Below are 20,269 nucleotides of genomic sequence, written 5' to 3' on the forward strand. Positions count from 1 at the left end.
TTTCCCCGTAGCCCTTTCCAGCCTTGTGGAGGTGTACAATTTTGTCTCTAGTGTCTTTGGACAGCTCTTTGGTCTTGGCCATGTTAGTAGTTGGATTCTTACTGATTGTATGGGGTGGACAGGTGTCTTTATGCAGCTAACGACCTCAAACAGGTGCATCCAATTTAGGATAATAAATGTAGTGGAGGTGGACATTTTAAAGGCAGACTAACAGGTCTTTGAGGGTCAGAATTCTAGCTGATAGACAGGTGTTCAAATACTTATTTGCAGCTGTATCATACAAATAAATAGTTTAAAAATCATATACTGTGATTTCTGGATTTTTTTTTTTAGATTATGTCTCTCACAGTGGACATGCACCTACGATGACAATTTCAGACCCCTCCATGATTTCTTAGTGGGTAGAACTTGCAAAATAGCAGGGTGTTCAAATACTCACTGTATACATATATATATATATATATATATATATATATATATATATATATATATATATATATATATATATATATATATAAATGGAAATGTATTCTGATCTCTGAAAAATGTATTTTACAGATTCAATGCTTAAAGAATTCATTGCAGCATTTTACATGTTTTGGAGGTTCCTCTGACAGGTTAAAGCACAATGTTCATTCTTCTGCAAAATTTTCATTGCTCTTTTATTCAGGACACCACTGATTGCCCTTAGACTTCCATCTTCTATTCTAAGGACATCTGAAGTAAAGTTTAGGAAAATGTGTCAAAAAGATTTTTTTTTTCTATTCTCAATTCTATAAAAAAGGTTTTCTAGGAAGTCTTCCTAAATTTACTATGTTATCAATAGAGCTGGTGAAGTGAGTGGAACTGGCTTCATTAATTGTTTGACAGATTAGGGTTGTGAGTATGATTAGCTGATTTTTCAAGTTAACTGCCCTACTTTTCCATATTTTAATAATCTTTCATGGATAATTGTAGAAGTTTTCAGTTAACTGCGGTTTTAGATCATGGATTTAATTTAAACTGTTTCTTTTTTTTTGTCCATTCTTAGTACCAAAAGTAATATTTAAATTATATCACATACAGAAGGTGCCAATACTACTAAACCAATACTACTACTACTACTACTACTACTCCTACTACTTCTATTACTACTGCTAATACTACTAATAATGTCTAGCATGTCTTGAATGATTAGGGATTGTAAACATTGGTCCACAATAATCAGGTTTGATGTTTTTTTTCTCCTCCTCCAAATCACACAGATTAACCATTGACACAATATGACATCATACCAATACATTGTTTTAAACAAATGCATAGTCTCTGTTATATGCAGTATGTAGTGTATTCATATTGTTTATATTCTAAAATAGAAATCCATGCCATGTTCAGCATCAATGTTTAGGCAACATCAAATCCTGAAAAAGAATCAAATAAACATTCATGGTCATGCTGTTGACTTTAAGCATTCTCATGGGGCTGATCAAGGCTGATAGATTGTCAACTTTTTTATAGCTGAAAGCATATTAAAAACTGCCACTGCCACCTGAAATAAAACAGACTTTCACTATAACGTTCCTCTGCTCTGACCGTTAAAGAAATATGACCAACTTTAAAAATGTCTGAGGTTGCTGAGGGCTAATTTGTCTCTCGGGTTTAACTTTGAGCGAGCAAATGCGGGTGAACTCAGTCATCTCTGGAGCTGTGCTGAGTAATTGCCACCTAGAATAATGACTTTCCCCTCCCTGCAGCGACCACTGCAGCAGTGATAGCCCTCTAGTGCACTCGCTGCTTGTCGTGTTTGCCTTGACCCCTACCTTCTAAGGACACTGTGAAACGTCTGCTGGTCGATCAGGGTGTTGTAGGTGTTTGGCACCTTTGGCCCTGTCCACAACCTGAGTGTGTTGTTTCAGTGCTTATGTGAGCGTGTAAACTTTAACTATGTGTCTTTACCACATTGCTAGGGCGCTCTCATTAGTTCATAGTGATGAATGTGTCCTGCTGCTGCTGCACTTGGCAAAGTGACCCTGAGAGATGAGAGGAAAAATGGGTTCTGCAGTGCCATATTTAACACTCATATAAAACCATTTACTTCAATTAACATTTGGACTTAGTTTTAAAGATGACATGGTGGCCTGGATATCATGTCTGAAAAACTGCTGGTCATGTGATGTTTTAGTAAAGATCTTAGAAAATATTTGAACATAGTACTCTTTCTTTCCATTCTCTAGCCCAAGCAAGTTATTAAAGATTAGGTTTAATACTCAAGGCTTACATTTTATACATGCCATGCTTACATAAATATAATGTGTATTTAAAATTAATTATCACTGTTGAATGCTGTTACACTGAAACATCAGGTGTCATGATAAAGCGGCATAATAATTTAAATACATCATGTTTATATCAATTTTGTGCAGAAGAATAGATTTAAAAGCATTATGTGCTAGAACACACACTCTCTACACTTTGCCTTTACTCATATCCACTGGTGTAGAAAGAAGTGGGCTGTTTCGATGAAAAGACAAATCAGACAAAGTACCTTTTCTTTACACCTACACATGCATCTACCCTGAACAAGCTGTTATACCTGAACCTTTAATAGTACTGTGTTTTAAACAGATAAACAATGACTTATTAGATATGAGAGAGTGCTAAATGAAAATGCAGACACTTAAGGTTTAAAGGGCTGCAAGAATCTACTTCAACTGACATATTGCATTTTTACATAACTACTCTGCATCACTGCTGTCATGTATTTTACACCTGTAAATCCATTAGTATTAACATATAACTAGATAATCTATTCTGTACTCTTGTGGAACCAAGAACAACATCCCCACAAGTAATTATAAGGAAAAATACAGCGAATGACATGAAATTAAGGATGGGCCAAATTTCTTTCTGGCCCAGACCTGCAGGGTAAATGCAGGGTACCATGGACAAGTTAGTGGAGTGGTTACACATGGTGAAACCCGTTATGCATTTGGCATTTGAATTTACTTTAGCCTACTTCATTTGTACATATACATATAACAAAGCTTCAGCCCGTGTACAAAATACAATACCAAAGTATTATAAATGAGCTCGGGAGATAGCTTATTCTTTTCCAAAAGCTTTTGAAAGAAACCTGTAAAGACTACAAGTACATGATGGGACAACAGAACTAAAGATTTAAAAGGGTCTGTATAAAAGAGCTTCAACTTTCCTTTGTCTGTGCTTTCTATAAGGAAGGACACTACATGATTTCAATTAGTGTATTCCTACATGTAGGCATAATAGCTTTATGCTTTTTAAAAAGGCTATAAAAGGCTTTTCCGTGCTGTAAGGCTCAAACAAAATGGTTTAATAATAGTTAACACAGAGTTACTGATAGGAAATCGAATGTTTTAGCCCACACATTCGGTGACTAGCTCAGTGTACTTCTGGTACATGAGGGTACATCACATAATAGTAATAATATATTGTTGAAGAAAAGATTAAAAACAAAATCACTTTTACTTAATTGAAATGTATAGATGCTTAAAAGTAAACATTAATGAATAAATCTTTGCCATGATCTAATACAATGGTAATATCATACAAAATATGTGCCAGTTCATTTAGGCATCATTACGACATCAAAAAAATGTAAATCTTCATGACTAAGCCTTTTAAAAGTATATGTAATTTTATGTTAGTTGTCACAAAGACAAAGTTTTATGCATTGTTGTCAAATACTGGAATTAATTTAGGTAGGAGAAGTGAAATTTAAGTTCCTCCTGTCAACTGATCAAACTTAATATAATATATTGTATATTATGTTTGTTATATAGTATTGTATGTAATAATCACATACTGCAGTGATGAAGATTTCATCTGAATATTTACATAGATATAATTTTTTTTCAGAAAGTAAACTATATATGAGTCTATAAAAGAACCTTTTTTTTTTTTTTTTAACAAATAATATATCAAAGAGAAATGTAAGCAGCTTAACATTTTGTTTCCATTCAGTAATTTCATTACATTTCATCTCCAAACACTCATGTACTACATAATAGTCTCTGGAAAATAAGGTGTGGGTGTGATTAGATCCTAAAAGCAAATTACTGTTTCTAATTATTTAAATAAATTCTCTCCACAGGCTAGCAATCCCTACAAATCCAATAAGATTATTAGACCAGAATATACGAGAGTTCTTGCCAAGACATAACACATACAGAAACATGGTAGAAAGAAATGACTACAGGGAAACATCAATGGACCAGAAAAAAGGACATGTAACGCTACACATAGCAGAACAGATTCACTTTTTCAAGGACACTGCCATGCACACGCTGATGATATGAAAACATGCTGCGACTCCTACATCATTTTTTTTTCTTTGTGCTTCACCAGCATAATTTTATAGAGCTTGTTAGCTCTGTGGCTCCATTTCAGGCCACAATCCTTAGCTTATTCCATACTATATGCCATGGAACAAAACAATATGAGACTATTCCGGTTGGGAACGTCTGGAAGCAGTTGCTTGATATGAAGACTTTTGTTTTACAATCAGGCCATGCTTTTTAGACATCTTTTTAAAGCTTGTGCAAGTGTTAATATAGAGTATAATGAACTTTTTACTGGCAGAAGGTGTCTGAATCTTGAGGGCCTCTCGTGGGAGTGATTGGAATGGAGCACCATGGCCTTTTCGTTACTTCACCTAAGTGCTCCCATGCAAGGCAATGACCCCAAGCTCATGCTATGAAGAAGGTTGAGTGGCCACGTCTTGCAATGACCATACACTGAACGAGGCGATAGTTACCTGAAGTACCGGGTAAGTTTTTGGCTGTTGCCATGGACGCAGACAGAGAAGGGCGACAAGGGAAGACGTGGGTGAGGAGATCATAAAATCAACAGTGGTGACACACACACACACACGCACACACATATATATAAATATATATATATATATATATAAATAAACACACATAACTTTAAGAATAGTAATGAAGACAGTAAATACTTGCATGCTTTTAGAGATTTAGAATGCACATGGCAGGCTGGGACATTAAAGAAAATACAGGCACACTGAGAAACCCTGTGCAACACGCCATCATAGTATTGCATACCTACAGTGTTAGTGTCAGTATGTGCTGTAGCTATATTAGCTACATGCATATTAGTAGGTTTGAGGTGTGATCTCTGAACAGATTTTCCACTCTGAGCTATAGCTCTCCCTGTGGCCTCTTGGTTGCTTTACTGATTAACGCCCTCAACTACTGATCCCTGACTTTTGGTGGATGGCCTCCTTTAGGCAGAGTCACTGTTGTGCCATTTCCTTTTTTGATAAATGCAGGATGTTCAGTTGTTTATGACAGTTTTTTTTCCCAACCCCTGACTGATAGTTTTCCAGAAATTTCTCCTTGACTTGGTTGATAGTTCCTTTGTCTCCATGATGCCGCTTGCTTAGGTGTGTTTTCAACACTTTCATGTGTATAGCTGGACTACATATAACTAATGATATGACTTTGTACTAGTTTCACATGGACTAACATAAGAGTTTCACAGCAACAGGGCTGAATACTCACACAAGCGCAATTTATTACTTTAATGTTATCCCAGTGAAGTCCATTTCACTTCAAGAGGGGTCGAATACTTATGCAATCTTCTGTGAACATATAAAGAATATAAGGGGAGCTAGCCTACAGAATTGGAAGGACTGATTGTTTTTAATCTATTTTACCTTTTATCTTTTACATCTAAGAAAGACTGACACCTGGAATTTTAGCTTTTATCTCAGTACACCATCACTAAAAACCTTTTAGGCCAATTTGTATGCTCAAAAAAAAGGAGAAAAAAAGATGTTAAAAGGTGGAGGTGATGAAAAGTGGCAGAGGCCACAGAGACAATGCGAGAAAAAAGAAAGCAATAGGGAGAGAGCGAGAGAGAGAGAGCGAGAGAGAGAGAGAGAGAGAAAGAGAGAGATAAGAACACCTACAGCTTAAGTGATTCAAACACAATATGCCTGATCCAGACCCATTTGCACTGCAGACTGTGTGTCTTCCCAATAGTATTACTTTGAACCTTTGAGCTAGGCTCTACACATCCATGCACACACTCCTAAACATATAAAGTTTACTGAAACAGTAATATTCGATGCCTCATTCCCATTGAGGGATCTTTTAAATGCTTAGCTCGTCCATTTTTAATGAGAATGGATATAAGCAAGATTCCCTGGCTTGGACTTCAAACAAGGTCCATTCAGATCACTGTCAGTCGGGCGTCTTCCGAGATGTTCCATCTACTCAAGTAACTTAATTAGTTCCTAAAGTATCTGGATCCTTTTTTTTTTTTTTTTTTATGTGAAAACATTATTGTTTCATGCTCTTCAGCCAGATGCTTTTGTGCCCATGAACAAATTGGAGACGTAGCAGTTTTCCAGCAGTTTGATGAAGATGAAGGCTTTTTCACTAAAATACAATTTTATAGATGTTTACTTGCCTCTCTGTGCAAATAAACGCAACCAAATCTCAATCTCTACAGTCTAATTAAAAGAGGTTTGTAGTGCAACTGAGCATTTAAAGGCTAAGGATGTAATGTGATAAATATTTTACTGCAATAGGCAATTGTTGCACATGTTTTTTCAACCACCCCAGAGAGAGTAAATGCTGATGCTGACTTGGAGAAAAAGTTAATGAAGAGTTTTATGCATATGCATATAGCAGAAAGTCTGGGTATATACTGCATATGCATCTTATGGCAGCAACATGAGCCTACTGTTCCTGCTGAGCAGAGATAGAAAGTAATGAAGTACAAATACTTAATTACTGTGTACTTAAGTAGATTTTTCGGGTATCAGTATTTTACTTTACCATTTATTTTTCAGACAACTTTTTACTTTCACATATTAAATTTTCTTACAACTTACATTTTAAAACCAGGCTGATTTTTTTAATCTATAAGGTTACATGATCAATATTTATTCTCCTTACTGCATGCCGTTTTTCAGCCCATCAACCTATTTCTTGTCATTGTGCTGCTTTTTCGACCTACCACTGGTGTATAATTTCCTAGCTCTCATGCCCCACGGATGCAGGCTAGCCTATGAAGCAAACAACAAGCAAGGCAGAAGGCAACAAGAAGTATGCGGGTAACGTGGATGAGACAGAGGGAGTCGGCGATGTAAAAATGACTGAGAACAGAGACATTCCTGATCACCATTATCTTTTCTCTGCTTGTGTTCTATAGGGTGGTTGTTCAGGCAGGATATCCATTAGGTAACAAAGTTCGAAATAATTTTGTATAAATATATTAATATGATGTGAGGTTCAATTACCAGCATGACACTAAAACAGGAAGTAGTAATTGCTACTCTTTACTTTAACTTGAGTGAAAAGTGTAGACAGTACTTTTACCAGAGCCTTTTATAACGAGCATCTGTACATCTACTTGAGTGAAGGATGTGTATACTTTTGTCATTTTTGCTGCTGAGATTTCAGCCTTCATAGGACAATGAACTATATTATGGCCACAAAAACCTTAAGCCATAGAAATCTTTTTTTTCTTGTCTATTTTGTCTATTAAGCTTTGTTTAAACATTATCCCCCAAATGTATAGACATAAGTTATATATTTGTTATAACATAAAATATGTTATAAAGAGGTAAAATAATATGGGTGCCTTGATTCAGCACATTTGTAAACAAAAATAGTTATGGTAATCTAAATCATTTCTAATATATTCTTGGTAAACTTTATTTCACTATGTGAGGTGATAAATCACACTGATAGGCAGTTACACAAACACTCCTAACCCCTTTTGCTTATAATCTTTTATCTTTCCTAAAGTAATTCCATGGTTATATGCTGTTTAAGAAGGCTAGTCTACACCGAGTAGCCAAAATAAACTGTCATTACAGAGCTGACTAAATAAATCAGACATGATCCAAAGATAGTCACATATCCTGTGAAGAGATTATCATTAAAACCAGTATGCAATTTAGACAGTTAGCATGGCTAGTACTTTTGCCAGCAGGTTTTTGCTAAATGCACTCTAAAGGAGTTTTCAGTTTAGCTAGATATCTTGCAACACTATCTGGCCAAAGCTTTGAAGACATTTGATTGGTGTAGAAGTTTGCAAATTTATGATTAAGTTAACTATCTAGCTGTGCAACAATACACATTTAATGTGATAATCTGATCTTTATTTAAGGGTTAAGTGAAAAATTACTGATCAGAGGGTTGGCTATTTTTATTTCATATAAGAGTAGTATTCACTTTAGGTAGTGTAGCCCCATACTCTGCATTACTAAAATTATAAATAGACTGTTTATTTAAATTCAGCTTCACAATATAATGTATCTTTATTGTCCAAACTCACAATAAACTCTAATCACCCAGTTATAATTAGAAACATTAAACAAAGACTTTGTGACATTGTGGCAGATACACCAGTTTTGGGACATTCATATAATTACTCACAAATTGAACTATTCTCACAATTACCCCCATTTATCGGGTTATCAAATTATTAAAGTTGTGTGTTGATGTTTTCATGGGCTAAACTGAACAAATATCTCCTCCAGATTTATAAATCTTTGCTGCTTAACTGTTCATTTTCAAGTACATATGATGATCAAAGCCAACCATCCATAACTGCATATGCATAATATGGGTAATTTACTTTTAGTGATGCCACAAAGCTTCATGAATGGCAAAGCTCATATAGAGATCAAAACGATGAAAGAGCAACCTCTAAGAGCAGTGTGTACTAATTCTTTTAGTAATGCAGCTCAGTCATTGCAGTGCATCAGTTATGACAGGGACACAGTAACACTTTGTTCTTTAATAGGGGGTTTATTTTTTTTTACCAAGTTTGTCTGTGCAACTGACAAAAATAAAATATTTTGATGATCAGGTGATCACATTTTAGTGAATCTTAAGGCAAATTAAAATAAACCAATGGGTTTCATAGCATATGAATGTTTTCTGAAAGTTCATTAATAGAAGATTACTGGTATAAGAGCTTTTTTTGAATGATTTATAAATAAATATGTTTGCATCTATCTTAAAAAATAAGGCCCAGCGTTGGCATTTAAGAATAATGTATGGCTCATCTACCTCCTAAATTTCGATTTAACCCGTGCTGAACATCAGAAAATTGCATCGTTAATGTTTGCATGTTATAGTGCAGATGAGTTTGTGTCTCCTGAATGGATCATATATTCATCGAGTTTTTTAATCCTGAGAGAATGGATGAAAAACAGAGATAGCAATCAATAGCACATATCTAATTTCCAAGACTTACCATAATGGTCATTTGGGAGTAGGTAAAATGAAGAAAAGCCTATCCAGACGACACGGCTTAGCATATCACATATGTTGAGTGTTCAAGGTCCAATTTCTGTGCTCTCATTACAAAAGGTTATTGGTTTTTTACACTGTCCTGGGAGCAGTTTCTAAATGGAAGCCCTGTCATAAATATCAGCTTTGGGAAGCTAATGGTGCACAGTTTGGATTTTAGATTGAGTCAGGCTTCAATTGAACACTGGCATCTAATTTTCCAGCCATCATGTGCCTATCCCCTCTTACATCAGGGTCCTCCTTACAAAGATAGACTTGTTCTTTGAAAATATTCTCCCAGCCAAACACTATCTTTCAGCTTAAGTGTTTATTAAAATTCCAGGTTGCCATTTAGAGGGAAATTTTTATAGTGTCTTTAATATTTTCTCAGATTAAGGTTGATACATAAGAGTCAATGGACATATGTGTATTATACATTTATTAAAGATTTAAATTCATGCAAAAATATCCACATGGTCTTGCCATTATTTTGTCCTGGCTCGTTATACGATATCAAAGACTATCCACTTGTTTACCTGGCTAGATGGTGATGTGTTCCACTGGTAGGCACATAAAAAATGCAGAAATTAAATGGAGATGAATAGTGCGAGAGGAAAAAAGAAAGCAAAATAGAGAAAGAGAGATGATAAATCCCTGGCTGGCCAACAGCAAGACATTTAGATGAATTAGAAGTGAAAGTAATGAGTAATGTGAATGAGGGCCTGTCTCTTTCTCTCCATCACACACACCCTTTGTTTCAGCCTGATGAGCAAAGAATAAATGCAGCAGGATTTGCTGGTTTGTGGGGGTTAGAAAAAGTCAGGGGTGAATCGTTTTAACTTTTACAGATCACTGAGATGTGAGTACACTGTGCTGCTCTCCATTAGTGAAAATAACCTTTGGCAATGACCTTTTGCTGGGTTTAGCTTTTTTTGTCTGTTCCCTTTCCTTTAGCTATATTACTTCACACACTTTACTTCTAGCCAGGGTTATTTATTGCCAGGATGAATATATATATTTTGTAAAAAATTGAGGTTTTCAGCATTTTGATTGAACAACAACAACAAAAAAAACAACAACAATATAATTGAGAACCATTGCACGAGGAGGAGTTTTTAAATTAAATTTAAACCTTTCATCATTTCTGACACCTTTACAATTTCACTGAATATGCATGTCCTTTAAATGCTAAAGGGTTAAAATTGAGTTAAAATTAGGTAAAAATGTAGCCTAATGTCAAAGCAATTTTTTAAGCAGATTCATCAGCTTTTTGCTTACTATTCTCTATCTTTTCTACAAATCAGACTGGGAGAGAAATCACACCTTACAGAGAATGGCCTGTGGCATGTATAATTACCTCACAGAAAATTACCTTTGGGTAAAATATGGAATGGAAAATGCAGTAAACAATTTACACACAAACAAATCATTTTTTCACCTATGCATGAGCCCCTATATTGCAAGCCTGTATTTGATTGACCCAGGCTGCTCCATGGCTGCTGATTATAAATCTTCATCCACAGCTAATAATTTTTTACCCATGTTCCAGTTTTATCTTGACAAATGCGTACGTGTTTGTAGCCAAACCTTAATTATATGTTCTCACACAGCACCGTCTGCATCTGAGGATCAACTGATATCTCAGCTTTACCATTAAATACTGCCTCAGACAGCACTTTTCCTTCTTTCCTTATAACACAACACTAAACTGGGTCAAAATGACTTATGATTTATGTGTGTAAGATGGTGTGTGTATATCTCTGCTTGTGTGTACACCTTTTGTGTGTGCACTGTGCTGTGATCGATTGAAAGACTGTGAGATAGGACCAAGGTAAATAGCAGAATGCTTAAATGAATACTTGGATGTGGAAAAGAATGAAAACACAAAGATGCAGAAAAGAATCCACCTTTATATATATTTATATGTATACATCTCTGCATATATATATATATATATATATATATATATATATATATATATATATATATATATATATATTTTTTTTTTATTATTATTATTTCTTTTTATTTGTTTATTAATTCATTGTAAGCAACCATTAGCAATTTAATTTAATAACTCACCATACACAAACAGTGCATATTCATCACTGTTGATCCCAAGATGGTTCCTTGCCTCACACCGGTATGTGCCATTATCTGTTTTGTTGAGGTTTGTGATGATTAGTTCTCTGCCTTCCACGATCATTCGCTCGACATCAGGAAGTACTCCACCGTCTTTTGTCCATAACACTCGATCAGGTCTACAACAATAAGTATTAGTATAAGTATTTAATTCCAGTCTTTTATAATCAGAAATAAATTGTTAACTCTGGATTGAAAATATTTTCCAGCTTGATTTGATAAATTCTTTAATACATATTAATCCATAATAGGCTTTTAGTATTATTTAGAAAGGAAAATATAACAGAGAGACCAGAAACATTTAAAAATGTACTTAGCAAACATTTTAAATTGAACACCCATTGACATGGAGTTTCATGCAGCTTCCAATTAGCCAATCATGGGCAATTCATTAAAACTGCATTCACAGTTAAAGTGTTTTAGTTCATGTTCACATTTAATATCAGAAGTGGAAATTTTTTTTTGGGGAACTCTATTTGTGCCATGTTTTAAAGATGGTTGAAGTTTAAAAGCATCTTTTACTTTTTTTTCTTGTCCTCAGCTGTCCAGTTTGGGTGAGTCCATGCCTACTATAGAATCAAACCTCTGTTCTTGTTTGGAATGGAACCCACTGTTGTCTTTCATTGTAATCCATGCAAATCAAGATTTGATGTATTGCCCATTCTAAACAGTGGTTATTTACAATTCTCTACTCATAGAATACTTCCCACCAGCTTACGTTATTTTGCCAATTCGTATCTGACCTTAATTATCTAAAATGTATTTCCACCCACAGAACTGCAGTTCACAAACATTTTTAGTTTTTTTGCACCATGCTTTTAATCTTGAGAGAGTAGTGTGAGAATCACAGGTCATCAGCAGTTTCTGAAACACTTAAACCAACAACAACAACCATGCATTTTTCCCCTATTGTGGATTTTGTTCTGAAGGTTATCTAAGACTCTTGATCTGGTTGATCTGGTCTACATGGTTGCTTACTTTGGAATTCTGCAACATTTGGCTGATTAGATAAATGCACAAATAAGCAGTACATATAGTGGTTCATGAGTGTATGAACATATTAACATAATTATGACACGTTGGTTGTGTTGGGACTGATATTTATGTGTTGGTTAATAGTAATGCACTGGTTTTAATCAATTATTGTTTCTACAGAATAAAGGATTTTTATGGGAGACACTCTGCATAATCAAACCTAAATTTTCAGTATAAAGTCAGTAAAACTCACCATTCATATTAATGTGATTGTGTATATATCTAAATGATGACAAGACAGCAAGGATGAAATTATAAATGATATTTATAGCTGCAGTAAAAGTTACTGTCTCGCCCGTTATTATCATTTTGTGCGTGAGAATCTTCTAAAGGTCAGGTCTTTGGCTTGGAAAGGTCACAGAATTCACCTTACTTAATAAACGACAATATCTCTGTATTATTTAAGATTAAGCTACTAAGTATAGCTCTTCTAAATATCACAGGTCTGTGATTTATTATTCCTTTTTCATATGGTGTAGAACACACCTACACTGTTCTCTGGAATTAATTTAATTTTTTATACTTAAAACAACAAAAAATATAGCAGTCAACAAACGAACAAGTGAATGACTTACAGGGGGTTGCCTTTAGATGTACACTCCAGTTTGAAGTATTGCCCTTCCTGTGGCACGATTAAAGAGGGAACAATCTCTATCTTAGGTGCATCTGTTGTGGAGAAATACAAAAAAGAATTGGGACTGTTAGGTAATAGTGGACCTAATCTTTTTCATTCATTCGTTTAATTATCTATTTAATATTCCCACTGAGACTAAAACCTTAATTACTTCAGTGGATGTAAAAACAAAACATCTATAAAATATAAAAAAAAAAAAATATGCTGCAGAAATGTATGCAAGCATTAGAAAATAAGACAGTCTTTCTTAAAAAATAAAGATAAAAACAGCGTTATTATTTATTTTAATTAATTAAAATGATTTCTTACATTATTTGGTGGCTATTAATTAATATCCCAAGCTATAACAATTAGCAATTAAAGAATACAAAAACTATTTAAAAAATTGTATGAAAAATCAATTTAGTGCAATTTTATTAAATATAATTTTTTTTTAATTATATATAACTTACAAATATTTTTGCAACATATAAAATTATAGCTCTGTTAAAGCCTGATGGTAGAAAAAGTACAATCCCTATCTAAAAGATGAAAGGCTTAGGGAAGTTGGGAGGCTTTGAGATCAGCTTTCCCACAAGGTGTTACTCACAGTAGACCTCCAGCACCTCTGTGACCTGGTGAGGAGTGGAGTTCAGAGCAATGTGCTCCACGCTGCAGGTGTATGCAGCTCCATCATCTTTCCGGTCCACTTGGAGGTGTACAGAGCTCCTGACTGTAAAAGACCTGCCTGTGGCATTCACCTCCTTCACACCTGAAATAGTACACACCAATAAAAAGCATGTCAGAATTCTACCCTTCTTTGTAACACTCTCTCTTCAGTCCGTACTTTTCAGGCAACATTGATTTATATTCTCTCATTCTTTAAGTCAGAACAGAGCTGCAACTCGCAAGTCTACAAAGCCTACTGGTTTAAGTCTTAATCTTGGTTTATAATATTTAAACAGTACAGTAATATATTTGTTGTATTTGAAAGTCAATAAAAAACACAAAAATGTGTATTTTGAAAACTAAAAAGGAGCGTAAAGCACTACTGGTCATCTTCTAGTCATCAGAGGGGTGTAGAAAAGGACAATGATTCAAAACCAGTGTCCAGGTTTTACACCAGGGCATCCCTATCCACTCACCATGAAAGCCATTGCTCAGCAAAATCATGAACGGCTGAGTGCAAAGAGTCCCCAGGAGGGTCTTTTCTAAACAGTTCACTGCACAGTACTTGGGCTTACTCTCCTGCTTTTACTTTTTATCTCTCACACACACACACACACACACACACACACACACACACACACACACACACACACACACACACACACGCATCACAAGCCCAAACACGAAATTCTCTTGTCCTTGAAATTGTCATCCAAATCTCGTCTTTGCCATCTAAACAAAATATTGATTTTATTTCTGTCTTTTTTCCCTTCCTCCACACTCTTGACATCTTTTGCATCTAGATAAGCATTGGTAAACAAGTGGCAGCCAAGTTTGGCTCTGAGTGGGCAGCTTGCCGCATGGTGCCTACATGTATTGATTCACCGTCTATCTATAGGGTTTAAAATTCGTTTCTTAAGTTAAATCACCGGCAATTTGTCAAAAGAAATTAGCATTCGTCAATTCATTAGCATTAGAAATTCGTCAATATTTCTTAAAATGACAGCTTCACATTTTGGAAATGAATCATTTTAATCTGCGTAACCACAGCGTTATCGAATTCACAATGATGTTTAATTCTATTAGTGTGCCCTGCCCGACCCAGACGTAACAAATGAACAGTGAGCGCAAAAGAAATCTGGCTAAATACCTAGAATATATTTCTTTATTTTCTTTATTATACACTCACACAGCTAAAACTCAATTCTAAATTAAAGCTTTATATAAATATGTGCTACATGTTCATGGTAGCTGCAGCAAACCTGGCTCTTGAATGAGACTCACGCTGGTACTTGAGTATAACATCGATTAAATGAACTGCCATCGATACATCAAAAAGCAAAAGAGTAAAGACTTGCTTGTACATGTTAATAATGTTGTTAATAATGTAAATATGAATATAATCCTTTTCTCACACTGTTTTAATGCTTTTGACAGCACAGGAGCAAACATGCTGTCATTATCTAATTTAAAACCAACTTTGGTTTGCAACAATATGCCAATTTTGAGAAAAATGCTGATTGTTTTGAGACCAGACATACAGTATTTTTTGCTACCCACTAATTAAACATTGTAAAAGGCAGAACTGATGAAACCTGGCTTCAGACTGGAAAGTTTCAAATTACTTTTAATCAAAGTAACTAGCTTTGTAGGAACAAAATGAATCATTGCACATACACCGTGTGTAATTTTGCAAAAATAAGAATTTCACCTGCAATGCTATTCCGGCTTTTATGTTGCTTTCTGATGTTGGTTGGTGGTTAAGATGTTGGGCCCCTGATTAAAAGGTTGTGAGTTTAAATCCCATACTGCCACCTCAGGGTCCTTGAGCAAGGTCCTCTGCTCAGTTTTATAAATAAGAGACCTGTAAGTCTTTAGGGATAATGGTGTCTGCTAAATACTGTAAAGGTAAAGCTTCATTTGAATTTTTTTAAAGACATTCTAAATATACTGGTATATAAAAAGTATTGCTATATAAGAAGCGCAATAAGCATTTCCTGCTTATAAAGACAAGTAAAAGTCATAAAGCTATTTTAATTTTAAAGCACCAGCATTACTGTAGCAAACTGTTAAACTCTTTTAATTAACTAACATTTATGATATAAATGATATTTACATGTACACATTGAACAAGTCAATACATTGTTCAAGATTGTGTTTGTGAATATTTATTCATTTTATGCTATGTTGTTTATTCTATGTACACTGAACAACTGTGGAACTGCCTGAAACACAAGCTGTAATTTTGCACCCCACCTCCGGAACAGACGCGCTTCACACTTTCTATTTGAGGATCATTTTCTTTGAACTCCTCCAAAGTGTCTTTCATTACAATATCACCACCCACTGTTATGAGTTACACCAGATGACAGATAAAAAAATAAATAAATGTGTGGTCACTTGGTTTTGTGTGTGTGTGTGTGTGTGTGTGTGTGTGTGTGTGTGTGTGTGTGTGTGTGTGAGAGTGAGAAAGAGAGAGAGAGAGAGAGAGAGAGAGAGAGAGAGAGAGAGAGAGAGAGAGAGAGAGAGCGAGAGAGCGAGCATAGCATCTTGACAACTTATTCCACTGAGCTGTTTTAATTAAATACAGGCATAATACGTTGAAGGAGAGTCTTGTATAATGAGCAAGGTAAAACTGGCACAACTAAAATTAGCATATAGGAAACGCTTATCTAATTGTATACTTCTCCCACTGGGATTTTCTAAAATTGCTTGCAAATGTGCATTGCAAGTTTGATCAAAGTTGAAAAGTATTCCAAGACATCTAACTACAGTATGTGCCAATATATTAAACTTCAGATATACTGTATCACAATGTCAGATTCTCTGCACCACTCAGTTTTATATATTTATTTGGGCTTTGACTATGGTGCTACAGAGCACATCCTCTCTTCTACACCAGATTTGATCATGGATTCTTTTGAAAACTAGGGAGTGACATTGAAGAGGGATGTGATGCTGTGTCGCAGCACAGTGTTGGCATTTTACTGCATGCTACGTGAACACCATTTCTGAGTCAGGAGCGCTTATCTCAGTCTCGGGCCATCAGTTGCTCATGCTCCATCAACCGTTCGCCTGCTTAAACCCTTGAAAACCTTTGAAAAATGCCTAGAGCATATTTTGCCATATCGGCAGGGTGGATGTGCCCTATTTGGCGAAAAATAATTCCTAGCAAGTGCCTTTAGTGTAGGGCACTGAAACTTTGTTTTAATTTGACTCATCACTCGTGCTTACACAAGGCCCTGATTTAATAAGATCTCTAATAATGATAATTAATTTGCATGTGTAGATATAGTTAGTGGGTGTGCTTTAGGTGATTTACAAAGAATAATTGCGTGAATGAACTGACATGCAAAGTAGGAGGAGGAACCATTATATATTAATTTACTGTTTTGTTTTTGTGCTTCTTGGCAACAATAGCGAGTTTGAATCACCAGTTGAAAGTAAACTAAAACTTAAATACAATGATAATTAAAGGTGAGATCTTTTGAAAATATTTAAAAAAGATATGAAATGTAGGCACGAGTGTACATTTTTTAAATAATATATGTCAACCAATTCCTTTTCACAGGTTCTGTTTAAATAATGTTGTCCTTATATTAGTAAAAGGGCAGAATATATATAATATGAATACAGCTTTACTGCGTAAAACATTCTGATACATTCTGAACTTTTGATACATTAAATTATTAATACATTTACTCAGTAGTTAGATGCAGTACATGACAATTTTTTTTTCTTCAAATAATTAAAATAGGCTTTTTACAAATGTAATACCTGCTCTTGGTTGTAGTCATTTGCAATTCAAGCACGTTCAGGCTTGTAAATTGCATTGCAAGTGCAAAATTAACCGTTTTTTTTTTTTTTTTTTTTTTTTTTTTTTTTTTGTAAGCCTTATATTTAGCACCTTACAGTTGAAATGCTCAAATGTTTTTACATTTTCATTAATATAAAAAATGTGCAAAACAATTATTTTGCTGATGCACTGGTGTAGATTGATATGCAGATGATGTACTCTAGCTGACAAAAAAACACACACAATGCATTTTGTTGTTTAGAATGGCTAACTAGAGTTAGAACTAACTCTTTTTTTTTTCTTAGTGACACATTTAATATCAGTTGATTATGTGCTACTACTGCAATTGTGTCCTTAAGCTAGTCCAACTGGCTTGTCAAAGTAATTGCTAGTTTTTTTCAATTTTAGAGTCATCCAGGTGAACAAAAGTCAGCCTTTTAGTTCGATGTTCACTCCAGAACAAAAATGTTGCGAAAATGTGAAACTATGTAACGTCAAATAGGGCTGAATTTATATACCTTGCACCTCTTTATCATTTCTGAACCATCGGATGTCGGCAGCAGGTTTGCTTCCAGATGTTACGCATGTGAGTGTGACATCCTCCCCTTCCACAGCAGGTCTTGTGAAGCCAGTGATTTCTGGTTTTTCTGGCACGCCTGGGAAAAATATTTAGATTATAAAGTGTGTATCACATCAGCCTGGGACATTACACCTTCCCGTCGGCAGAAGCCATCATTCCCTGAGTTCTAAATTACCACTTCAAAGTTACTTCCTGTTTATTAGAGTATAGAAGGCACACACAGGCACTGTATCTTTGTGAAGTCTTGCCAACTTTAGCATCTGTGTACATTCTGAGCCATGTATACTGCTACTGAAACTACCCCTGAATCTTACTCTGACTCCTGAATACTTATTGTTCATATAGTCATAATTTCCCACACTTGACCATAATATAATGTACTTATATAAAGCTAGTTAATGGTACACCACATGTACCTACCTAGGTAAATAATGCATACTAAACATATAGAATATATCTCTTTGGTGGTTTGATGACATTTATTTCTAAAAATCTATGACAGTGATCTCGAAAAAAACATGATAAACCCCCTTCAGCACATTGATCCTCAACCATCTACTAAGTCACAGTGTTACAGTTTCTGGCAAAAGCCTTTAAGAATGAGTATTATACTGGATGTAAGGAAGGAAGTCGTAAGCCTAAGCCCACTAGATTTATGGCAACAAAAATCAGATCAGGACCCAGATGACTGTAGCACATTAAAAACTCAGCCACCATATCACAACAAACAGCACCATCTAAAAAGAAATTCTCATATCTGTCCATGATGCAGCCAAAGGAATGCTTCATCAGGAGCCCTTGGGCTCTATCAGGGCTAGCTTGACTTCAATAAAGCAGATTGATGAGAAAGATTGTGTGAGCTATGACAACATTTACCCAGAACAGTGAGGAAGGCCTTGGAGGTCTTGATGGGCATGGTGAAGAGTGAACATGTATATTGCCCCTCATCTGAAAGAGTCACTTCACTGATGCTGATGGTCAGCTCCTTCCACGATGCTCGAACCAGCTCAATTCGGTTGTCTCTCAGTGCTACAATAGACAGAAAAACAAATGATATTGGAACACATTGACCAAACTGTCCATACCGTGTCCACAAAGCAGGGTTATGTCTCAAACACATTTAGGAAAGGATTTTAAAACACTGGCTAGATATAGAGCTGTTCAAGAATTAGCCTTACGAATTGTTTACTTTACAAACACAAAGTGCTAATTACATATCGAACACTGATTTACCTGTGTTGTTATCTTTTGTTAACTGGATACAGTATTTCAAATTGTTGCATAATCTGCAGAGAAACAGATCTGCAGGAGTTCATTTGCTTCAAGGCCGTGTATAAACGGGGCAGCTCAGTTTGAACTCCTTCACTTTCAGATTTTTGCCATTTAGACATTGTGAATAAAACAGCAAATATTGTCAAGGGCTCTCTGAGGCTGAGGAGTCCTACTGATACTCAAACAAAAAACAAAAAACAAACAAAAAAAAGACCAGCTGGATCCTCACTCTTATTTAAAAGCATTATCATGTGCATGTATAGTCTGCAATTCAGGATTAAGAGCCCTTATTATGATAACCTATAATTTCTGATAACCTAATTTCAGCTTCCTGTTGTGTGCAACATCTCATTGAGAGTCATCCTATCAAATGTATTGAATTTCCAAACACAGCTTTGTTTATTGATATTCAATCTTTTGATGCCATTCAGGCATTCCAGTGCTGCAGATATCTGTTCAGAGATGTTTATTTCCCTACTTGCATACAAAATAAATAAAAGGAGAAAGTAATTTGTGCAAACCCTTCAATTACCATTAATGTTGTATCTCAAACACAACAGCGCTTCATTTAAAACACCAGTTTTCTAAGGGATGAATCTGAGGAATGAGTCTGCTTGGATACTGTCTAAGAATAGGGGGTTTATGTTAGATGGCAAGTACTGGAGGGGGTTTTGGAAGCAAAGGCAGCCTAGGCAGATAAAGGCGAGAAGCAAGGTGATCAGGTGTGCGTAAGCTCAGCACAAGACAGAGCTGCATTGAAGCCTAGAGGGACAGAAACAGAGCCCTTCAAAGCCTTGGAGCAGATGACACACTTCCACTGGCCCACATCCTTCTATCTCTCTCAGACACAGAGAGACAAGGAGACAGATGAG

At 35.4% G+C, this 20,269-nt stretch overlaps 1 protein-coding gene across 2 annotated transcripts in view; it reads right to left on the reverse strand.

The window, feature by feature from the left end:
- The window catches only part of cadm2b (cell adhesion molecule 2b), a 167,742-nt gene that overhangs the window by 3,017 nt on the left and 144,456 nt on the right, over positions 1–20,269 (reverse strand). For both annotated transcript variants that reach the window (XM_083548424.1, XM_083548423.1), the window contains exons 4-8: positions 19,002–19,154; positions 18,064–18,201; positions 13,691–13,852; positions 13,043–13,133; positions 11,373–11,551 (exon numbers count right to left, since the gene is read on the reverse strand). In XM_083548424.1, the coding sequence (XP_083404550.1) occupies positions 11,373–11,551; positions 13,043–13,133; positions 13,691–13,852; positions 18,064–18,201; positions 19,002–19,154 (723 nt within the window). The remainder of the gene's footprint in view (positions 1–11,372; positions 11,552–13,042; positions 13,134–13,690; positions 13,853–18,063; positions 18,202–19,001; positions 19,155–20,269) is intronic.

The sequence above is a fragment of the Silurus aristotelis genome, assembly GCF_946808225.1.
Source record: "Silurus aristotelis genome assembly, chromosome: 8".
Classification (NCBI taxonomy): domain Eukaryota; kingdom Metazoa; phylum Chordata; class Actinopteri; order Siluriformes; family Siluridae; genus Silurus; species Silurus aristotelis.